Here is a 25,318-nt window from a genome sequence, read left to right as displayed (position 1 = left end):
GCACGTCTGTCACAGAATCTGGCTGCCTGCTTATTCCTCTGAGATGCACGGGCACATAGAGCCCTCATGCCCACATCAACCTAAATCTTATTCTCGCCATCTCGTCAATCAAACTGCAAAGTGAGAAACCATAAAGAGACATACGGTGCCTTGAAAAGTTCTCTCTCTCTCTTTTTAATGTTCTCTCCACAATTGTGCCTTCTACTCTGTTCCCGGGCCTACTGCTGAGCTGAGGATTTGTGTATTTTGACCTGCAGCCATCTACTAAAGACCTCAGATATGATGGGAAATGAGAAGATCAGGATTTGTTGTGCGCTGTAATATACCAAACATGGGTGTATGCTCTAATGCGGGCTTTGATAGTCTAACCATGGGTGTGTATGTGGGTGTGTTTGTGTGTGGAGGGGTGAAGTATGCGTTTGCATGTGTGTACATGTGTCTTTGTGTGATGGCTGAATTAATGTGACAAGGCAGATGTAATGCAGAATCATAAATCTTAGCCCCGGGATCACTAGAGGGAGAGCAGGAGGTGATATATTAAAGGGCAGAAACGCGCACACACCCACACGCACAAATGCTGCCGTTATGATGCTGATAATAAAAACAAGAACCCGACCGCAATAGCCAGCTAATAGACATGACTCCGTATCTAGGCCTAAGGGCGATGACATGCACACACACACACATGCAAGTGACACCAGATACACACCGAGAGCACAAAACACAAACTCTATCCGCTTTTCCAGCAATTTATTATGCCGCTTTGGGCCTAACAGCTCAAGTGTTAGATATGGCTGTAATACTGTTAAAATCTTAATACTGTTACACAAGCTCGCTGTTGTACAACATGCTAATTCTTTATTTACAGTGCAGAGAGCATTAGATGGCAGTAAAAAAAAATTGCAACAGTGCTTCTGTCGAGAAAACTGCAACCACTCACTTTATCAAAAACACAGATGAAGCCAGCTAGTGTTACTATAAGTTCTAAAAAGCCTCAGTCGCAAAAGAAGACTGACCAGCTGATCAGTTATCAGAGTGTATCCCAACAGTCTGCTCAACAAAATCTGACAGCTGTCACCATCGACTCACTTGCTTTTATGCTGTAAAAAAGTAGTAGGATTTGCTACTACAAATCCATCTTGTGCTTCCAGATACTTGACTGCCTGATCCAAAGATAATAAATGTCATTCACTTATAATATAAAGGCTGATTTTTCTATGTTTCAAGCTTTATTCCTATAGAAATAGGTAATAAACTATCTATATTATGCACACATACAGTAGGCTGGTTTCGCTACAAACACAATCCCCCTCTGAATTTAAGCAATAATTAATGCATTTCTACTTTTCTTCTGCATTTCTGACAACAATTCATATTCAACTTGAATTTACAGTCAAAAACTTGCATCTCAGCAGGCCTGCAGCATATTTGCTCTTCCATGTAGATTAAGCGTGTTATTTTAAAAATGCTGAATTCATTCGAACAAGAGGAGCTGCACAGCAACACAGTCAGAATTGCAGCTTCTTTGGCTGCTTTACAAATAGTTCTGCGGTGCAGAATCTTTCCATTGTATTTCCGTACCGCTAGTGTGTCCTCCTGCATGCTTATTTAAGGGTAGCCAGGACGCTTGCTGGGCTTACGCCTAAAAAGAAAAGGGCTTTGTAAGCATTCGAGGGTAATTGCACCACGCTGGTTTCTGCACACAGGCTGCATTACATACATGTGTAATTACTGTAGGATGGCGACTGTGTAGTTTTTGGGTGTGCCAACACCCATTAGCTCACATGCACTTGGGTCCATTTGGGGGACTCCCTTACATGCAAAGCCCTGGCAAAATTGGTTTAAACAGCCCATGATCATCATGACCATGAATCAGCCCATTTCATACTGTTCCATTCTCTTGCAATAACATCTTGAATGATCCTCTGTATCCTTGCTTACTCAAATATCAAGTAATGAATCATTTCTATACAATCCCTGCCTTATGATCCAATGAATGCTTCTATAGGTGGTAGAGCAGGCTTAAAGATGGAGTGACAGTGAGGAATCTGCAGTAATTATGGCGCTACTTCATTGTATAACAGACACAGACAAAAGTGGACATATGATGCCAGTGCTGCACACTCATAAACAATGCCACTATGCTGCTATGACCCTGACCGAACCTGGTATCACAGGATCATATCCCGACTGCTTCCATATCCGGCTGAGATAGATTGCAGTTCACATCTGGAAACAGAGTGCATCTGAAATATGTCTTGACTGACTACTTCAGATCAGATTCTGCTGCCCTGGTCAATTTTGATTTTGATTTATTTATTTATTTACTTCACTGTGGGAAGAGAAACTGCACACGGATTCAAACCAACCCAGACAAGTTTCCATAAAGCCAGAAGGGAAAGTTTGAGGGAGAAATATGAGATTTCAAATCAAGATGTGAAAATAGAGAATGAAAAAGAGCGAACTAAAAGCTACGACTTTAGTTTCTCTGCTTGGGAACTATGTCTAGTCACACAAATGTGACAAGACATCTCACAGAGATGAGACCCATCTCCATATGGTGATCCCATGCACCGTCATCTATATGAGACTACATGTCGTATCTTGACAAGTATGCTTGTGTTTAGAGTCGTCCACTTTTGACTCGAGCTACAGACACAAACCCACAAGCGCGGACACACATGTAAGTAAAACAAGAATAACGGCCAGAGGCTCACAGGTATTCGATACATGCAAATATTATGAGGCATTTGCTATTGCCTTTGGTTCTGAACCCAGTTGAACATCTATGGGGAATTTTGGACTAGCTTGTTAGCTTCGTCCTCCGACGCCATCTAAACACCAAACAGTACTTCACTAGAGCTCCAAAGACTGAAAGTGTTCTGCTGGCAGCAGAATAAGAAATGATCTATTCCACTGAAACACTGTACATAAACAAGAACACGTAACAGAAATACAACACTGCCCAGCAACCTGTGTTTCACACACGCGCGTGAACGCATACACACACACACATACACACACACACACTCACGCACAGACATCACACCTGTTAATGGATGTGTTAAGAGGAAAAGACAGTTGGTAGAAGGGCAGGAAGATATTTGGTGCATGTTTGTTTTGTGTGAGTGTGTGTGTTTGCGTACGTGTATGTGTGTGCGATGGGTGGCGGGGATGGAGGTGGGGGGTGGGGGGGTGACTCCATTAGGCAATCACACACCCTGCTCCGCTCACCAGGGGACTACTGTCAGCCTGTGATTTTGCCCTGTACCCCTCCCAGCTCTCTGCTGCTCACTGCTGAAATAGGTCAACCACATATAATGGAGGGGCAATGAGGAGTAAGTATGCACTCCCCCAAGCCTCCATCTCCCCATGTCCCTTTACACTACCCCACCCGTTGCTTCTGCCATGCCCGCAATAGAAAAGCAAGCCATGGCACCCCACGGACAAGCAGAAACCGGCTGGGGAGAGAAAGCCAAAGACAGCCACAACATGCCGACCTCGCAGCCACAACACTCGTTTACACAGCCACGCTTGAGCAGAGCAGATTCCTGGCATCTCATGTGGAATACGCACATTTACGAGACAAATCTGTAGCATTGGCTTAAAAAGTTAATCTCTGCAAAATTAAATGAGAACGGGGAGGGGAAATGGGAAAAAATCTAATAATGGATATTGTGTGTATTGTGTGGAAATGTTTGCAAACACAAGACGGTTCATCACTGTCACTCTCCAAGGAAGCACGAGACTGAAAAATGTCTTTACAGGGACTGCATTATTTCAACATTAAGTTGGCAGTGAATTTAATGGTCATGGGGAGCTTGTGAAAAAGAAAACTTGAATAATGTCTTCTGTGGCTCTGGGGAGATTTTAGCCAAGTCTGAGAAAATAAATCAAGTGGAAGCATCCAGGTATCACAGCCTGGAAATTTACAGATAATGTCATTCAACATATGAGTTGAATTATGTATTGAATTCATAGACTGTAGATAAAAGATGGATGTAGGCACTCTAAAGTCACTGACTGGATCTTCAAGTCTTTAAGCTGAGCATTTTGAAGCATCTGCCCAAAGCATGTGGACTAAAACTGGTCAAAGAATGCATCTCTAAGGCACCTCTGTACTGGCTTTACTTTTCAGATCAGGAAGCTACATCAGTCTTTTAATTCTTTATTACCAAACTCTCATTTGCAGATCGATTTCAAAATGCTGGTAAATTGAAACCAAATAAGTTAGAGCAATAATCCTTTTTACCATGCAAAACTGGATGAGTATATCACACCTTCAATGTGTCCCAGACTGTTGTTTTCTTCTACTAACACAGAAATTTTGCAGAACTCAAGTGAAAAGTGAGAGCAACAACAAAAACTTCATAATCCAATTATAGGTGCTTTATTGATCTAATCAGCTGTTCACAGCAGATAAATTATACATCATCAGGTCGTCAGGATAGACCATCACGTGTTTTTGTGCGTACAACTAACTGTAACAACAGAAAAGTGATGTCATTTTCCCAGGAAAGTAATATTTAACTTTATACCTTTCAGTAAATACAGTTCCTGGGACACTATCAAAAATTGTACACAATATGCATTCTTCTTGCCATTTATAAAAACGAGAGTATGTCAAAAATGAAGCTATGCACATACTCAAAATACAATTTCTGTGCTTTGAAATGATTTTGTGCCATGTCCATTTATAATTTTGAGGGATACAACTTTGACATTTCTGTATCTAGAAAATGTGTGCAAAAGGAATTTTTCAATTTCTTTTGAGGCTTTTTGCACTTTTCAGCAATATATTTAGTTACTATGGACGTATTACAGATGTACATGACTAAAATTTGGGATACAAAGGTTGCATCGATGTATCGCAAGCTTTTTTTTAGAAAAGGATACTGAAGTAAGTAAAAATGTAAAGATGAGCTTTGGCAGACTTGGTATTTTGTAGGTAATAGAGGCTTAAATATCTATCCTGACACTTGTCACCTTGGCTTTTTAAAGCTGAACGTGATGAGTGAGAACCTGAGGACAATGCATGGCCCTACATGAGCAGGCTATGCAGTGACTTTGCACTGCTGTTAGTGAAATGGCATTTAAAAGAGAAGTTGGAGAGTCCCATTTTTAATGCATTATTTAATGTATTAAAAGCAGACACGTACTAGTACAGTATACACTTGTGTCAAACTGAGACGTGGTGTGTGCTATTCCAGCCTGATAATGCATGCCAAATATCTCTTCGGGGAAAACATGTCAATGTGTGTTTTCCATTGTTATGCCATTAAAGACTACTCTCAAGTACAAACTTCCTCAGTGTTTATGTTTTTCCCCCTTTGGGAATGTTTTTGCATGCTTCACCATTAGAATCCACTCTAATGTAGACATAAAAGGAACTGCTTAAAACATTGTGTTTTTTTGCAAAATCATATTAAATGTGAGGATTTAAAGTGTTTGCAGTTGAATACTGGAGTGGTGGGAAAAATCCCTGATAAGTAATCATAGCCTTCATATTGACAACCCAAGAAACCAGATTTATTAAAAACTGCCATGTTTAGACTAAATTCAATATTTTCCTTCTGCTGTACATATGAAATATAGCTATTGATTCAAAGGCAAATCAGATATACTGGGATCACTTATCATAAAACATGCATGCATGCACAGGTAGTACAGTGTATGGACAAACCTGGACAAGTACACATACATTCATACATATATACAGTCAAACATAACACTGCCACACTAAGAATTCTTCTGCATGCTCTGGTTTTCTAGCCTCCTTCTCTTCTACCCCTTCTCTACCTCCCTTCTTACTTTGCATCTCCCTGCACCCTCAACTCATGTTGTTTTTCCTCTGCAGTCTCCATTGGCTGTGACCTTTTCTCCAGTGGAACAAGATACTGCCCATCTCCATCGCCCTCATGCATTAATGATCTGTGGTAAGCTGAGGGCATCTGTCTGACTCCCAGCCTGTCCGCTGCTCACCCCACTTCCAAGGACGGAGCTCAGCCAGAGCCGAGCTCAGCCACGTTCCCTGTCACCCGCAGGAATATGCAGATAAATAGCCACAGATAGCAACAGCACAGCGGACTAAAAAGTAGGGGCTGCCTCTTCTCATCTCTACTGCATACATCTCTTTGACACTCCCCAATGGCAGATATCTAAAATACTAAAGGCAAGAAATGACAGTACACAGCAGACATAAAGAAACAGCCAATTATCCTGGTTTCAGACTGAACCTCAGTGCAGACACAAGCAGCTGAGGTTCCTCCACAGGGCAGCGATGCAGAGTGTTGCATTTCTTTAACTTTATTTGGCGGAACTTAAGAAACACGATGTAATAAATAATGAGAGCTAAAATATATGAAGATGCCCTTTTTTCAGTCTGGCCTCATGTCCCGTTTCTCAAACAACTCCCTGCAGCTTTTTGCTAAAATATCCCTAAAGTGCTTTTTTGGCAAAAGCTGAGTCTTGTCAAGTTAACGGTGGCCTAAAAAAACAAGAAAGAGGTAAATTGATTACGTAGAACAAGATGCGGCCCATTCAGCTGGCTGTACATTTGGAAGTGGTACCAGTGATCATTTCTCGTTTCCTCTAATGTGATTTAATTGGTCACAAATTCCCTCATAGAGCATGGACATTAACATTAAAATATTCATATGCAACATCTCCTTCGTGAATCCAGTAAACAAATCAGGACTTTTTTCAGATGCTACAGTGAACTCCAGATCATTTGTAGTTCCTTCACTGTAATAATCTTCTCATATGGCTGCTGTGAGTACACTAATCCCGGGTTCCTCCCCGTCTCCGATGAATAAGACATCAAGATTCCTGAACTTGCCACTTCAGACACTAACAGTTAAAAGTGGTGCCTTACAGCGATGATACTGTTATTCCTTTACGGTGTGGTATTCAGTTCGTAGGTATCGTATGTTTCACTGCTTTTAAATTGTCTACACTAAAGGAAATTGCACCGCAGTCTCGTGGTGAAAATGTAAGTGCTTTTGCTCCCCCTCTCAACGTTTTAGAGACAAAAAAAAAAACTGCTGCCATGCCCTCGGGTGGACATTACAGAACTCTCGTATTCACTTTCATCAAGCAACTGGTGCTACAGCAACAATAGATTGTGTATCGCTAAAAGTAACAAAAGTAAAAATAATAAGTAAAAAAAGAAAATCAGATAATAGATATTATTAAAGGTATCATTAAATAATACCATTGTCAAAATAAACACCTGGTTTCTACGTACCATAGGTGTTCTGCCAGTATTTTTTCCCATTTTACTCTGTTTTTCTAGTCAGTATTTCTTGGTCTAGCATTATTGTCTGCAGTAGCCAATCATGCCCTCTCTGGTACCAACAAAAGGAAGAGAGGTAAATCTTTGTTGACACAGACCAACGGTGGGATATACTGAAAGTATACCATACCGTAAATTTAGCAATTTTGGGGGGGAATTCCAACAATAATGGTGAGCCACTTGTCATAACACAGCCATACTGCAATCACTAATCAGCTCACCCTGTCACCTGCCAGGACTCATTCCCCAAAACCCTCAGATGCATTCTGACAGCTGCAGAAATCCTCATCTGGGGGAAGGGATGAAAAGATTTCTTCTATGCACCTCCCAGACACTCCATAGCCAAATATTTGACTTTGCCTGTGATCCACAGCCCTTGAAGGCTTCTGTTGGGCTTTTCCACACGACTGATCTCTGTTTTCAAAGCAGGTGTTTAATGCACGTCAGACACAGAAGCCTCGCTCGCGAACCAGGACATAAAATAATATGGAGGAAGAAACAAAGAGAGTGATGAAGAAAGAGCTAAAAGTTCGATTTTTTTAAAAATGCGACAAACAAGCAATACGCATTTATAGACATTTATGGTCTTTGATTATGTGACTCAGACTAAGTTCAGAGGTTAAATTAGATGACACGCTTTAGATAGTTGTGAGTCTGGCTGTCGTGCTGATTCAACTCCCCGGGGTTTCTGTCCATGGCACGTCCTTGATGTCACTGCTGAAAACTCGTACACACGTGGCCTTCAGTCAAAAAAAAAATACTAACTGGCATACCGCAAATGCATGTCCAACAAGGAGCATGCATTCAATGGAGACACACAACATAAAGGGAGAAACCTCTCGGGGAAATCGTGCTGACAGATCAAAGAGTAGACATACAGGGATGAACCTTTAAGAATGTTTGAAAGTCTACCACAGAATGTTTTCCTTAAAGAAACCAATTATCCCCGCGGTTGTGTTAAAGGAATGTCCACTGCTGCTTCCAGTTCATATCAGGACTTTGCAGATCAGAGGCTCTTTCTTTTTTTTTTTTCCTTAAATTTCAGGCCTACGTGAGCTACACGCAGTGCACTTGACATTTAAAACCAACTCAGAATGACAACATTTCTAAAAAGTGTTTATTTAATGTTTTCAGTTGTCAGAAGGCGTAAGCGTTTATGTGACAACAAGTCGTGACTGACACGAGCTGTAATTTACAGTCTTGTTTTTAGCTTGATGACCATGGGTTTTGGGGGTTTTTATCTAATTGGTTTAGAAATGGTTTCGTGAATCATGGGCCTCTACAAATTTGTCATCCTATTAAGAAGCGTGCAATCCTTGGACTGAATTTAAAACATCAAAGGCTCGGCTGTGATGAAGAGGAGCTACAACGACATTTACTCTCAAATCATATTAGTCAGTAATCACAAAAAAAAAAAGCTCCACGCCTGACTACAGGGTGAACTTAATGCAACTGAGCTACAAGTGATGTCTTTACAGCATACCAACATTGGAAAGACACATTACTTTTTTATGTTATTATGATTTGATGGTCATTGTAACTCTAAATGCAACACTGAACACATATCTGTTAGTGAATAGGAAAAAGCACCCCTAAAATTTTGCCCCAAGTCAATCATTCATCTCGCAACCGACACGCCACGAGGAGCCACAAAAAAGTGACTGTGCAGGATCCACATAGAGAGGTTGCGTGTTTAAAAAGTAAATATATAAATTGTTGGTATATGCTTATTAGTTTATGTCAGAAGAGAGTACCTACAAAATACTGAGACATGCAAGTCTGGATGATATAGGCAAAAAACAAAACAAAAACAGGCATCTATTCAGTTCTGTTCAATTTTATTTAAACAGTGCCAAGTCACAACAACACTCTTTTCAAAGGTAAAGACCTCACACTTAATTTTCAAATCCTTTTTATCTGTTGAATAGTAGATATGAAAATAATAATGAGTGTTTTGGTTGTCCAGGGTCAAATGCCAACTATTAAACTGAGTTTTGTGGCATTTGAATAAACATCAGTGGTCCCCAGAGGTAATGAACCTGACGACTCCAATGATTCCCTAACCTAAATGTTGTAACTCACAGGTCAAAATATATCATTTGTTGAGTAAAACTGAAGAGCTTGGATTTGTATCCAGTGCCAGCCTCAGAGCGAGATTTCTATCAGCACCAGTTTGATCATTTTGGATCACTGCACTTTACACATAGAGAATACACTGTGTTAGTAATACTGCTCCCGCGTTTAAAGTGTTACACACCCACATTTATGAACTCACACTCCGTGAACTCAATATATCCTATCACCATGTGATATGTGGGGCCTAGCACTCACAGCGCGTGAGTGACATTCGGGCCCAGGAGATACACACCGGGGGGTAAACACAGTGCCTTAATAGAGGGAATGAAAATGTGGCTGGTAAGATAGAAGAAGGTGACAGAGAAAAAGAGAGCGGAAGCTACTGAGGGAGAGATGGTGTGATATTGGGGGAGATTGAAGGGAGGGGGACTTCTCCACAGGCTAGTAGCTCGGCTCACATCACCTTGCCAAACTGTCACTGCCCCTCACACCCCACCCTTACAAACCACCCCACCCCGACCCCTCGCCCCGTGGCCCTGGCTCCCTCCCTGCTCGACAGAATGATTAATGGCGTATCTGGTCATGCGAGCACCCCTGTCCCCGACTACACTAAACAATATAACATAATATAAACATCATAACTTGTTTTTCTTTTCTTTGATCACAGAGACTACGTTAGATCCCAGGGTTCTCCATAAAACAGCGAATGGGACATCCTTACCAGAGACTTTTATTTAATCCATTTGTCTGCCGTTGTGTTAATAATAGGTGGAATAAACAATGCACACTCAGATTAATGGCAAAGTTCAGTGGAGGAGACTGATAAAATCAGCATCATTTCACATCCTATCTCCAAAACAGCTGAATAATTTCAAACCATTAAAATCCCCCCCAAAAATGATCTTCCATCTACTTGCAAAGGAGAGCCTGGTTCAGCAATCCACCTATCCCTGTGAGTGGGTCATATTATTTTAATGTCTTTTTAATATAGCCATGTCATAATCCTGCTGTTCCTCTAAACATTCTTGCCCATCATGCACCATACACAGAGTCAACCACACAATATTAAAGGCAATATACCACAAGAGTGGCCTACAAGTTTCATATCAGCTCTGTATTCCCGCTGGATCCATTACGGTTTATAGGACTGTACATTAGCCTCTGTCTAGTACCATTATCTCCTGGTGCTGGTGACACACTAGGATAACACACTTCACAGAGTGAGATTTTTACACTTTGCAGACATGCAAGCAAAAACACAATACATCATCTAAAGAGGTATGAATTCGCACAGATACGTATGCACAGAGAATAGTGTATGGCACGCACACACATAACAAAACCTCATTCCATATGGTGACAGTCCTCTCAGCATTCAGAGCACAAAAGTGGTGTGAAGTGTGTTCAGCTGCAATGTGTTGTGCAGTAAAAATGCAATTTGAATGTGTAGCCTTTCCAGACAGCCTGCAGAGATTTCTGCCTCTTTGGAGGCAGAGTTTGATCCCTGATGAGATTCGGTTTGGAGTTTTCATTCCTCCAGGAAGACAACGAACACGCACATGAGAAAGCCATGATTCTGAATTCTGTTTTTATTTATTGATTTATTTGTAATTGTCCATTTGGTGCCACAATTTACTTTTACTAAATAGTGAAGTGACTGAATGAAAGTGAAACTGAGCTTTCATTTCTTGAAAGCACTAGTTAATAACACTAATTTGATGTTCACTCTATAATACAGCGTGGTAGGAAGAACTGAAAAGAGAAAGATGGAAAATATTTATAATATATAAATAAAAAGCATTATAATAATGACTGATACAAAAAACAAGGAAAAAAAATCATCCATATTATAACAATATACTGCAAAGTAACATTATAATAATGTGACTCCATCTGAACATTTAAATGCAAAGACATCACTGCAGATAAATATTATACTTGTCTTTTTGTTCCGAAAACCTTAAAGTTGAATTATTTCTGTGCTCCACACTGACAAAGGAGGCCATGTCATCTGCTGAGCTGTGACCTGCTCAAACACAACCTCAACACCCAGCACATTTCAGTGGCCTCACAGGGTCTGACGCTAGAAGGCATGTGCTAAAAGCTGCACACATAGAAAAGAGAAAAGAAGAAAAAGTGGGATCTACTGGACAAGTTTAAACACACACACAAATCAAGTCCTCAGTGCTCAATCACATCCACTGCAAATGCAAAAAACATCTGGTCTAAGGGAGCCGTTGTTATTTTCACTGCATTAATACTAAATAACAATAATAGAAATTTTCAAATTTGAATAAAAGGCAACATGAAGTCTGAATTTGTTTATAGTCACAGCAATAACCTGACTAAAAAAACTATGCCCTCTGATTAGAAACTCTTTAACAGCACCTGACCCAGCATGTGTTTACAGGCCATCCCAAGGCTTATTGCACTGAGCTCTGAGGTCGCTGCCTTTACCGAAGCCTGCAGGCATCACCACAGAGGGTCACGTAGAAGGTCAGCAAGCATGTCACCACTCTTCCACTAGCAACAACAGATCCACCCCAATTTCTCACTAAAAACATCATCTTCTTCTTAACCTTTCCATGTATTTTTTATACAGGCTGGAACACACCCATATCAGTTACTCTTTATGCTTCCCGTGCTGAACCAAGCACACAGTATAGGGCTCCTCTTTCCTTTTTTCCCCCTTCTTCTTGGAAAACTTGGCAGCTCTCTAACTGTGAAAGGGACATGCTCAAGATGCTGCATGCACACCAAATGAAAAACAACAATTTTCCTCCTCAGCTCGCGCAGATGATGTACTCCACAACTTATAATTGTGCTACTGATTAGGCTCATCCCAGTGCATATCTCTGCCACTTCACAAAGCTCATCAGGCACATCTGTTCCCAACAGCACCAAACAAGAGACACATTAACAAACAAATAGATAACAATTAGTCACGTTTGAAGTCTTCTGTTCCATTAGACACAAAGCCGGGATGCTGGCTACAAGGAAGCACAAACGCCATGCTACAGTAGGGGGCTTCCTGGAGATAAACTTTCAGCAGCTATTTACAACCTAGCCATCGCAACTTTGGGTTTTTATTTATTTATTTTTCAGCAATCTGAGCTTTTCTTCTCTCCGCTGAGACACAGATGTAAGAATGTGAAAAGGCTGCCAAGGTATCACTCATGCTACATTAAGAGACAACTCATGACACGGCGCAGGGTCATAGGTTAAAGTCATTACGAGCTGGGTGGCTACACTTTTTGACCTTTGACCCTCTTTTCATAACGGCCTGTCTATCTATTCTGCTCAGTGCTTCAGGTTAAAACTGACCCAGCATGAAAGCAGGTGTTACAAAATCTGCTGAAACGAATACCTTCATCTGCACTACCAAATCTTACTTTCATAATATGTTAACAGGGCTTTTACTTTCATAATTGCCTTCATCTTTTATTTTAACAATTAATTTGCTTGTTTTTCGCTCATGCACTCGACCCTGCTACACACACACACACACACACACACACACACACACACACACACACACAAACTAGCTGCTGTAAAACCCTCTCATCTCCCCCACTTCTTTTTCCATTTTTTAAAAATACTTTTCTGTCCTTTTATTTTTGATGAGAAAGGGGAACAGAAGGTCTACCCCAGTGCACTCCCAGCCTTGTGTTTTAATTTTTAATGGGGTTGTGCAGCAATACTAGCACAAACACACACACATACACACATACATGCACACGCTCACACTAGAGTGGCTGGTTGCAAGCAGGTGTCGTTGGCAAATGCTAATTGAACTGATCCATGGGTCAGTGAGCCTTCCTGTTTTCCCTGTGCGCGGACACACTCAGGCAAAGCAGAAACGGTTGTTTCTGGAGGGCACTTCTGCCTCCCGCTGTATGACAACTGAGGCACTCTCTGCGCTTTACGGTCAGCTAGAGAGGAGCCACTGAGCCCTGCGATGGGGAGGATTACGGAGAGTAGCAACTTGATATTTTCTTTCAGCGGTGGATAAGAATGAGCTGGAGAAAAGACAGACGTCCACCTGAGGCACTCTAATCTGCTGTCTCGTTGTCATATCACAAGACCTACATAGGATCATTTATGTCTCATTCAGCCTGAGCATACAAGGAAACTGAATAAAAATAAAAAATAAAAAAGGAAAGCTGATCCGTTTCACCTTCAAATGTGGCATTTGATTTGCAGTTAAGCACACATATACACACACACACACAAGCACACATGTAAACAAGTTGCAGCCAACACAGCTATTCCTCTGAATAGAAGCACTGTGAATGGAACTGACTTAGTAATATAAATGAAAAAGTGCAGTAATGCAGAGTGACACATGCCGTGCAGGGGCAGGTTCATGTCGCTGATCCCTTTGGCCCATTAACTTAGTAGCCAGCCAGTGCTGATTAGTCTGGAATTACAGTTATGTGTATAAGTTCATACGATAAGCATGCAAAAGCATTCTTAGACCACGCTTGTATAATTCATACAAACAAACTTTGCATCATTTGTAGCAATTCATAAAGTATTCAGATGAAAAGGTAATAATGTGGTGGATTTTTTTTCCTTACCTATATGCAGCAGAATCAGCAGGCACGGGAAAACGTGGACCGACAGGGGAGAAGGGAAAAAGAGAGAGAGAGAAAGAGAGAAACACATGAGTGCAGGAATACTTTTTTCAAGGGGCACGGAAATACACTGCAGTGCATTAAAACATTATTAAAGCATTACACAACCGCTTTTCACTCGCTGGTATCTCGGTTACAGTGGGGCAAAAAAGTATTTAGTCAGCCACCGATTGTGCAAGTTCCCCCACTTAAAATGATGACAGAGGTCAGTAATTTGCACCAGAGGTACACTTCAACTGTGAGAGACAGAATGTGAAAAAAAAAAATCCATGAATTCACATGGTAGGATTTGTAAAGAATTTATTCGTAAATCAGGGTGGAAAATAAGTATTTGGTCAATAACAAAAATACAACTCAATACTTTGTAACATAACCTTTGTTGGCAATAACAGAGGTCAAACGTTTACTATAGGTCTTTACCAGGTTTGCACACACAGTAGCTGGTATTTTGGCCCATTCCTCCATGCAGATCTTCTCAAGAGCAGTGATGTTTTGGGGCTGTCGCCGAGCAACACGGACATTCAACTCCCGCCACAGATTTTCTATGGGGTTGAGGTCTGGAGACTGGCTAGGCCACTCCAGGACTTTCAAATGCTTCTTACGGAGCCACTCCTTTGTTGCCCGGGCGGTGTGTTTTGGATCATTGTCATGTTGGAAGACCCAGCCTCGTTTCATCTTCAAAGTTCTCACTGATGGAAGGAGGTTTTGGCTCAAAATCTCACGATACTTGGCCCCATTCATTCTGTCCTTAACACGGATCAGTCGTCCTGTCCCCTTGGCAGAAAAACAGCCCCATAGCATGATGTTTCCACCCCCATGCTTCACAGTAGGTATGGTGTTCTTGGGATGCAACTCAGTATTCTTCTTCCTCCAAACACGACGAGTTGAGTTTATACCAAAAAGTTCTACTTTGGTTTCATCTGACCACATGACATTCTCCCAATCCTCTGCTGTATCATCCATGTGCTCTCTGGCAAACTTCAGACAGGCCTGGACATGCACTGGCTTCAGCAGCGGAACACGTCTGGCACTGCGGGATTTGATTCCCTGCCGTTGTAGTGTGTTACTGATGGTGACCTTTGTTACTTTGGTCCCAGCTCTCTGCAGGTCATTCACCAGGTCCCCCCGTGTGGTTCTGGGATCTTTGCTCACCGTTCTCATGATCATTTTGACCCCACGGGATGAGATCTTGCGTGGAGCCCCAGATCGAGGGAGATTATCAGTGGTCTTGTATGTCTTCCATTTTCTGATGATTGCTCCCACAGTTGATTTTTTCACACCAAGCTGCTTGCCTATTGTAGATTCACTCTTCCCAGTCTGGTGCAGGTCTACAATTCTTTTCCTGGTGTCCTTCGAAAGCTCTTTGGTCTTGGCCATGGCGGAGTTTGGAGTCTGACTGGTTGAGGCTGTGGACAGGTGTCTTTTATACAGATGATGAGGTCAAACAGGTGCCATTCATACAGGTAACGAGTGGGGGACAGAAAAGCTTCTTACAGAAGACGTTACAGGTCTGTGAGAGCCAGGGATTTTCCTTGTTTGAGGTGACCAAATACTTATTTTCCACCCTGATTTACGAATAAATTCTTTACAAATCCTACCATGTGAATTCATGGATTTTTTTTTTTCACATTCTGTCTCTCACAGTTGAAGTGTACCTCTGGTGCAAATTACTGACCTCTGTCATCATTTTAAGTGGGGGAACTTGCACAATCGGTGGCTGACTAAATACTTTTTTGCCCCACTGTATATGCGAATTGGTCAAAATGTAAAGAAGCCGCGGTGCAGCCATACCCTGCCCCCTGTGCAGCCACACATGGCTCTGTTTCAGAGATGGAGGAATTCGGGAGGAACACATGTTTCCGGGAGCACTGTCAAGTATGTAGGACACAGCAGAGTTTAGAGAGTAGGGGAACCGGCTTTAATTAGAGTTAAGCCGACCTGGCTCTATTTGTTTTCATTTGCGTGATTTATCCCCTTTCATTTGGCAGCTGGCTAACATGTCCCAGATCATCGGACCAACCCCGCCTGAGGTAAAAGGATACTGCTGGCCTTTGGAAAGGAGGGGCAGAAAGAAAAAAGGAAGCTAAACAGGCTTTCGGAGTTTATTGGGCCACAACTGAGGCCACCTTTTGTGTGGAGATGCTTGCATGCATACCAGCGGAGATGTCATGAGCCACATTTCCCTCAGCCAGGGCTTTCAAATGAAAACAGAATCATATAGGATGAGGATGGGTATATATTTTAAAGACCATAGATGGATTATTATGTATTTGGACAAGCCCTCCAGACTGCATAAAGCTCTGGAGTCTCGAGGGAGATCTGCTGATGGTTTTAAAGGCTTTAGTGTGTCTCTGTATTACAAATAGTCAAGGAACACAAAGTGAGCATCTGTGAGGAGCTCTGTGGCAAGAAGAAAATCAATCAAAAGCTAACATCTGCCTCAGAAAATACGTTCTTTACTGCAGTAGAATCTACAAACCATAAACTCCAATATGGAAGGTGAAATGATCCGAGACGTATGATCTAGATGCCTGTCATTGTTCACTTACAACCGGCACTCTTACACACTTTTCTCTCTCTTCTCATTTTTTTTCCCCCATTTAACTTTCACTTATATTGCTGGAAATGGGCCTCGTAAGATTACAGCTAATGTGTATACATCTTAGCTTTGTGATCAGATTACCCATTGCCACTGAGGCTGATCCATTTGATGTAGAGACACATCTTACTTACAAGAGCTGAAGTCGCTGATAACTTGTCGCTGCCAGCTTGTCGTTGTGCGCACGCACGTACAAAAAAACAGGCAAAAAGAAGCCTCGAGCTAAAATAAATTAGAGTCAGATATAGGAGTGCACCAGCTGAGTTGAGAACTTTTTCCTTGCTTCCCGCCGTGTCACTGCGTAAATTGGCAAGCCACATAATGTTCAGCATGTCCCATCTCAAGTGGCAGCAGACACCAGAAGGCAACAGCCTTAAAGCAGAACAAAAGGCTTGCAGAGGAAACACACATATCACTGTTTCGTTTTTGACGAATGGCCATACTTAATTTTTTTTTCTCCCCTTTTTGTCTAATGACCAAGCCTGCATTTACTCAAAGTCTCCCCGCGAGCAGGTGATCAAGCCCAGGTTGTAGATTTACAGGCTGGCCAGCCTGCAGGCAGCCGAGGGGTCTGGGAACATCAATAAAGGGTTAACCAGCACCGTAAAGATTTAAAGAGGCAGTAAGTGGCTCTATTAGCCCGGCTGACTGTAGCAGCCGTAGGGGTTGAGGTGGAGGTACAGTGGATGAAGGAGTGAGGGAGAGACAGGAGATGAGGTGCCCCTGAGACATCAGTCCAGGGTGGAGAAAGGAAAAGAACTGGAGGGCAAAGTTAAAGACCGCTGCACAGGAACCAAATCAAAGCTACTGCTTTACCTTCCAGCCCCAAGACAGAGGCAGTACAGTCATTGTAGGAAAAGAGCAGGAACTAGCACAGGAAAGGAGACAAGATGAAGAAGCGGTTTTATATATCACTGGGCCTACACCAGTTTCAAAGGCTGCACATTCGAGTCTCATCAAAAGAATCAGTGTAGTCACTGTTCAAATTCTGGCAAATGTGTATTCAGATTTTATTAATCAGGAGCATTTCCTGCTCTGCTGCCTCTCTAAACTTTGACACTGATGCATTTTAGTGGGGAGCTACTGAGTGATGCAATCACCAATGAAGGAATGTTTATAATGTTGGTTGTTGCCACTTATTTAATGCTGTGTCAAGGACGTTATTAACTAGTGGCCAGGGTGCCCAATGATTTAAACCTGCCCATGGCGTTTGAGCTTGTTCACCCTTCTTTTATGCAGGCAGTTTCTGTGGAATAGCTACATCCATTTACTTCACTTTAGCAAATGCCCCCCAACCTGTCAAAAGGCTAACATGCACATTCAACACGCTCAAGCATGATGGATTTGTTATCCGCGTTCCAAAATCTGCTAAAATTTGCAAGGACGTGCCAGCTTCAAATATACCTTGACTCAACCGTCAAGTAGCTAGGGACAGCACAAAACAGCAAAAAACGCCAAAAGCATAGACAAAACTTTAAGATGAAACCTTTTCTGTACCCTCAAACAGCCCACTTTGATCGTATTAGTCTTATCTCACCTGATAAACGTGTGAAATTACAGAAAAAAAGCGGAAGTGTCCTGTAATTACAAAGACGTTAAATTTTACCTTTTATAAAAATTATAAAATATAAAGTTCCTAATTCACATAGTTTTTTTCTCCCTAATATCTATAGATAGAAAAGCCCCATTTTTTATTGCTATCATGTAATTGTATATCTATTACTTTACTTAATTATGTGTATTAATGGTTTAACTTTATTTTCATAAATTTTAAAGTTTAAAATCTTTGTACTCCCTAACATTTTCCAAAACCTTCCAGTGGCCTGGATTGGCTCCCTGAGCCTTATATTTGACACCCATGCTCTAACGTGTGTTTTTTTCCAATTTTCTCTGAAGGGACAAATCACACACGCTTCCTGTGTAACTGCCAAGATCTAGCAATAAACTACATAAAGAGAAATGGTCAAAGGCTATTAGATATTATCTCACAATGAGACTGCATCAGCCAGTCAGGTCTCGGACCACAGCAGTCATGTAAAAACACAATATGTTATTATGCTAGATGAAAATACTATATGAGGCAAACTGAATTAAAATGAGCTCATTGCAAATGTATAACTATGAAAATACAAACACTGTTTCTGTTGCTGTGCTCATTCCAATTATCTCTCTGGCCCTTGGTATAAATACACAGATGATAGGAGTGATGGTGCCACCTTTTAATTTTCCATCCTTTTAATTCAGCATTCATTTCCATTTGTGCTTTTACAAAAACACATAACACACAATCCCTGCTCAGCAGTTCTGCCCCGTAATAAGTGGAGGTCTCAACCCAGCACTTTAATAAATGTGTTAATTCAGAGCTCACCAGGCAGAAACAATGCCAGGATGGGAGATAAATTCCCCAGCGTTCATTTCCTCTGTCTGTCTTATGGCTGGTGCTGAGCTGGAGATGGCCCATAGGGGGGGGGAAATGAAGATCATACATCACACTGAGGCATTCCTGCAACTCTAACATGGCTCCTTCTCTCTCTGTCTATGCATCTGTTTGTGTATATTCCACGCTGTAATGATACCATTTTGACATTTGTAGTGCAAGATGTTGTTTAAAATCAAGGGATTTTCTAAACGAGAGTTGATCTTAGGTATACATCAAAGCCCAAGATACGACTGTGCCATTTAAAGACCGTGTGGGCATGAGTGTCCACTGCATGCTGACGGGTAGGGGGGCTTTTTATTTCTAAACAAAGCCCCTGTGGAAATGCTGCTTTTACTCAGCCTGAACGTGTCTATTATTAACTCTCGGTGCTACAAAATCCCCAAGGCGAGTGTTCTGCTGGTCTGTAAGGGAGAAAAAAAAATCTAATTACAATACGAGCAATCATGAAGACAGACAGACAGCCACAGCATAAAGGAGGCGGAAGAACAAGGTGATATGCACCACATATACAATTCGGTGAAGGCCTATGTGTATGGACCTTGTTAAGCTTAGCTTTATAATCGCTGTTGCAAATTCTGTGACTGCATCAAAAATAGCATGGTAAATGAAAATTAGTAGGCAGATTAGTGCGTGCACAGTATCAAGAAATATACTCATCCAGTGACTTGGGAGCAGAGACAAACTGCCTGATGAACTGGGTATGAGTGAAGCTGAATCATCAAGCTAAATGGAGTTAATAATAAAGCTGTGCCCTGAGCCCTTCCCTTAGGTATGTTTAGTTATCTATTTGACCCTTCTAAATTCTCTCCATTCTTTCTTTTAAGAACTCGTGCTTGCGACTTCTAATTAGACTCCATACGCAGGGGTCAACAGTTAAGTTGCTCACATCTGGGATTTCTCAGAAGCTTCTCATTCCTGACTAACCTGCGCTGTAAACCCGGCGCTCCATAATCTTGTCTCCCATCACATAAACGCATACAGAGAGAAAAGACTCAGGTTCCAGGCCGTCAATAAACTGCACAGCACCTCTTTTGTGTCACTTATCCCCCCTCCCTCCCTGCTCCACTTTAATGGCTTTTTTGAAGACTGAAAGCTTTTCTCCTGACTCCCCCTCCCACTTTGTTTAAACAAGTTAATTAGTGCAGTTGATCTGATGGGACTCTGGTGCCTCTCAGATCTGTCACAGAGTCCGAGGTTCCAGTCAGTGGGACAAAGGGACACTAATCCTTTCTCAACTCGCTGGCTGGAGGTAAGTGGGCCAGCAGACAACTTGACGAAGCATACTTTCAACTAAAAGAGGAACTAGATGGCTGAAAAGTACCAATCAAAGTTGAAAAGGCCTGGGCAATAAAAGTCCAATTAGCACTGTTGGACTAACTTTGATAACTAATAAAGAAAAGTTATGATACAGCCTGCCCAACGAACATGGAAAAACAACCTTAAAATCAGTTTTTGAGCTGTGCCTCATGTCTTAATCAGGCTGCTCGATACTGGATCATTATTGTAAAACTGACTTTAAAGCTCTTCTTTTATGGATCAGAAGACTCATTAGTATGCATGAACTACTAGCTCAAATCAATGCATCACCAATGGAAACTATCTTCGCTTGTTGAGAGCACTAGTCATTGATCACAGCAGCAGTAAATATGGATTTGTAAGTCTGCTTCTTTGCTAAAGAACAGCGCTACTCCACACTGAGGTTTTTTGAGTGGGCCAAGCGATGGGATCTGCAGGAATAAATGATAAAGTTTTTAAGGTTAAATTCATTTGCTGGAGGGCTGCTTGGGTGTTGTGTGCCATGTGCGCCGCACTCAGCCACAATGTAAAATTCATAGCCTTCCCTGTTAAGAGCGTCTCACTAATCAAAGTAGTCAAACAATAGACGTTTACCGTTTCTTGCAAGAGGCGAGAGGCTCACATGACCACAGAATTTCTTTGTTAATGAGCTCCTAAGTGACTCAGCTGAGAACTGCAGGTACAAGAGCAATGAAGAGACACCGTAGGTAGGGAGGGGAAAGAAAGAAGTACGCCGAGAGGTCACGTCTCTGGAGTGATGGAGCTGAATGAAAATGGCTCCATATGAGGAAAGGCTGTCTGACATCCTCTTCAAAGTAGAAGTGAGACACAGGGAGCCGGAGGAAATGCAGAATGCTGAGAAGCAGCTAGGGGGGTTATTGATTAAGAGACCACGAATGCGTGAGAGGAGACAGCCCAGCGAGGGAGGGGGGAAGAAAAAGGTAGGGATGAGAAGGTGGAATAAAAGGATATCTAAAATAGTAAGAGGAAGGGGAAACAAGGGGAGTTTAAAGCAGGTTCAGACTCAATCACCAGGTAAAGAGGACAGACAGAGAGAAGAAGTGGGTATTGTGAGTAAGACACAATTATACCCTCACATCTCCCAAGTAAGCCTCTGGTGGCTGATGAGCGGATGAAAGTGGAGTAGAAGAGCAACCAAGAGAGATAGTGATACCGAGATAGTTAACATGTTCCCAGCTATCCCCAGCACCCCTGCTGTCCCTGCCAGTCAGCAGGCATTCTGCTCTCTGCCTAATGAGTTGTTTACATCCAGAAGCAGAAGATCAAAACCTCACCTCCAAGTCATGGTTGGCAGCATCAATACCTCCAGATACATTAAGAATCTTTGGATTTTTGCAGCGACTCCTTATTTGAAAAACAGGGGCAAACACATCATTACAGTTATAAGCACTTCTTTTCCCGCAGTTCATCCCTAATTCCTATGACTCAGATGCCTGGGGGTTGTGTATGAGTCTTCTTTAATGACCAAGATTAATGTTAAGTGGCATTATGGTAATGGAGGTACCAGGCCTATTCCACTTTATTAAATAAAGCTGCTTGAAAATGAATACGATTATGGATTCTGCTGTTGTTAATGGAGCGTGGCAGAGAACAATGTTGACTTTTCTCCTCATTATTGTTTTGATATGATGATCAGGGTGCATTCTGCTGTGCCGTATTCTGCTTCATGCGCACAAACTCATATACGCGAGGAGACACAGACATAGGTTTCAATCAGCATCTTGTAGCATACAATCTCACATCACAGCAGGGACTTGCTGTGCCTTATGTATGTGTGCGCCTGTGTGTGTGTGTGTGTGCTGCAGTGCACAGCAAGAGACAAAGCAAGAGGCAGCAAGAGCTGCTGTGTGCTCTACTGCATCCCCAGCACTCCCTTCAAATTTCAGCAACAATAGAGTCATACGGCACTTTGAGAAAAATCCAGTTGTGTAGTAATACCCCATGAAGATCTGCATTAGCCCAGATATCAAAACCACTGCTGTGCGAATTTTCTAAAAAAAAAAACTTCATTGATAGTAACTGGAATATTATGCCTCTATCCTCTTCGGAGGGGAATAACAGGATTTTTACAGAAAGAAACTCGTCCAGCTGCCTACTGAAAGCAAATGTTTCAAATCATTAGAGAAAGATTCAGCCCTGATTCTTTGAGTTGAACATTTATTTTGTGGCAACTGGCGAGAGAACTTGAAATCAAAAGTTGAACGTTACTCTTGTTACTGACCCGATCTCCTCTTGAAAGAAACATCTGTGTTGGTGAGCACTGGGTGATGTACTATTCTATTTATTTCTTTATATTTTGCTAGGAAAACTCAGATACTATATTTCTGTGTTTTTCTAAGGCAAAAACTGAGTTTTCATCATTCTAACAAGCTTGAAAATCAATATTTGGTGTGACTGCTTTTATTCAATTTAGTTTTATTTATATAGTGCCAAATCACAACAACATTTGTTTTAAGGTGCTTTATATTGTAAGGTAAAAACCCCTACAAGAAGACAGAGAAAACACCAGCAATCATATGACCCGCTATGAGCAAGTGCTTTGGTGACAGTGGGAAGGAAAAGGTCCTAGGACAGAACCCTGTGGAACTCCATAATTAACCTCTGTGTGTGAAGAGGACTCTCCATTTACATAAAGAAATTACAGTCTATTAGATAGATATGATTCAAATAAGCACTACAGTGCCGTGTTTATTCTTCAACACAGCCTGAACACTCTTTGACAAGCCTTCTTGTCAGTTCTTTAAGTAGTCTTCGGGAATAGTTCTCCCGGCTTCCTGAAGGACATTCAAAGCTCTACTTTGCATATTGACTGCCTTTTGTTCTGTTCACTATCAAGACGATCCCACACTGCCTCAGTAATGTTGAGATCTGAGCTCTTGGAAGGCCAATCCATGACAGATAGTGTTCCATTGTGTGTTTTATTATGCAGGTATGTTTTCACTACATTGGCAGTGTGTTTGAGATCATTATCATGCTGACAAAAGATGCAGTTGTCAATCAGATGCTTTCCAGATGGTACTGCATGGTGTATCAAAATCTGATGGCACTTTTCTGCATTTATAATTCCATCAGTTTTGACAAGATCTCCACCACCACTGGCATGACAGACCTTAACGGAGTTATACGGATGCTTGTAGAAATTCACTGTTGTACCTCTCTCCTAAACTTTGCATATTAACAATGATTTGAACCTACAATTTTAAAAAAAACAGCATTCATCACTCCATACTTATTTATTTCCTGTTGCCTGGAAATAAAGAAATAAAGGAAATGACCACATTCCATCATGGAGTTGGTTCATATATTAAAGGTTATTAGCTTAAAAGCCACGTGATAATAAGATACAACAGCATTTTGAACTTGTAGGAGCCTTACAAATTAGATGCATCCAGTGTAAGCAAGAACTAGCATCATATTCAAGGTGAAACTTCCAGGAATAAAGCCAAAAACTGCAGTTCACAAAATGGCCACTTGAGGTTAAAAATGACTCAACTTTAGAGAAGAAATAAACATGTTTTTGGTCTCTGTAACCATTCCTCCAATTTCATAGGTTGGCTGTAGCTCAGAAGATAGAGCAGGTACTGCACCACAAGTTGCACTCCGATGCATTCATTGAAGTGTGAATGCTAGATAGAAAGCACTTAGAAAAAAGTGCTTGGCAAATGAGGCAAGCTGTATCAAGCACTTTGAGTACTGGTGTGATTTTTTTTCTTTTCTTTTTTTTAAACACAAAACTTCACCTATTTAGTACAGTAACAGTACGACTTCGATTGTAGTGAGATTCACTCATGCACCTTGCGAGCATGCTAGCATTAGTTTGACTCTTGAGCTCCACCATCTGAACAAAATATGTTTATAGTGGAAAAAAAATCCAGACACCAAAAAATCCATTTGTGATGTCACCTTGGTTGTGTCGGATTTTTATGCACGGCCTCTGGTATCGTAACAACAACTTGAAATAGTAAGATATCAGTTAAATTTACCTGCTACAAAATAACTGGCATCTTACTATGTTAGTTGTCAATGAAATCCAGCTTCTCTAGCATACTTTTAAATCGCTTTAAAGAAAGTCCAAATGTACCAACATAAAAAATAAAGCTATGAAATCACATTGTTTAAACTGATTAAAAATAAACTGGAGAAGCTTGATTTAACTATATAAACAAGTATGTGTTGACCTGTGTAACATGTCTTATTTTAGCCAGGCTTTAGAAAAATGAATGAATATTTGAATTGTTACAGTGAACATTAAATATGAATGGACTCACAGAATTTTGGGGCCGGGGTTGAAACATGAGAGCGGCCTGGATTAGGTGATCATTTGTTTCAGGCTCACCAGCTGTACGTCTGCTTGTCTGTATATGTCTGTGTAAGGACGCACAAGCTTCGAGTCTAAACTCATAAAATCTCACCCTAACTTTGAGGTCTCCCCTCATGGGACGATGTTCCCATTGTTTTCCGCACCCCTTTTCTCTCACCTTCAGTTTCCCTCAAACTACACCCCTCCCTCTTTCTTCTCTTCATGTCCCCCAAGTCACAGACACCAGAGCACTTAACCTCAACAGGCCCTCCCCTCCTACTTAGATGGCCCCTGACACAGATGCAGCGTCACATCAACTCGGCTCATATTTAGCCCTGGATATAAAAGATTAATGGGAAGAGAGCGGGGGGGAAATCAGCATTTGGGCCTGCCAAATGCTCTCTGCTCATCCAGACAGGGAGCTCTCTCTTGTGTTATGGTGGAACTGTAGAGGGTCTGTAGTTTGAGCTGAAGCGCTGAAAGGAAGACGGCATCATGCCGAGCCTTCCACCCTGGTGTCACTTTCAGTTTACCTTCCCCTGCTGAGAATCCTCCGCCAATTATTTGGGCTACAGCGCACACCGCTCTCCTTCATGCAACAAACAATGACATCAAATACTGCGTCTTCTGGGATCTTTGAAAGTTAGAAAAAAAA

The 25,318-nt window shown here is 41.6% G+C and overlaps 1 protein-coding gene across 4 annotated transcripts in view; it reads right to left on the bottom strand.

Annotated features, from left to right (window-relative positions):
• The window catches only part of unc5cb (unc-5 netrin receptor Cb), a 132,094-nt gene that overhangs the window by 74,281 nt on the left and 32,495 nt on the right, over positions 1 to 25,318 (bottom strand). The window contains exon 1 of one of the 4 annotated variants that reach the window (XM_085168905.1): positions 13,951 to 14,137. The exons of the other annotated variants lie outside the window; for them this stretch is intronic. Coding sequence (XP_085025031.1) covers positions 13,951 to 14,038 — 88 coding nt within the window. The 5' untranslated portion in view covers positions 14,039 to 14,137. Of the gene's footprint in view, positions 1 to 13,950; positions 14,138 to 25,318 lie in introns of those variants that run through there. 4 annotated transcript variants of the gene reach the window in all.

This window comes from Neolamprologus multifasciatus, chromosome 7, assembly GCF_963576455.1.
Source record: "Neolamprologus multifasciatus chromosome 7, fNeoMul1.2, whole genome shotgun sequence".
In the NCBI taxonomy this organism is placed as follows: Eukaryota; Metazoa; Chordata; class Actinopteri; order Cichliformes; family Cichlidae; genus Neolamprologus; species Neolamprologus multifasciatus.
This window is presented reverse-complemented; position numbering and strand designations above follow the sequence as displayed.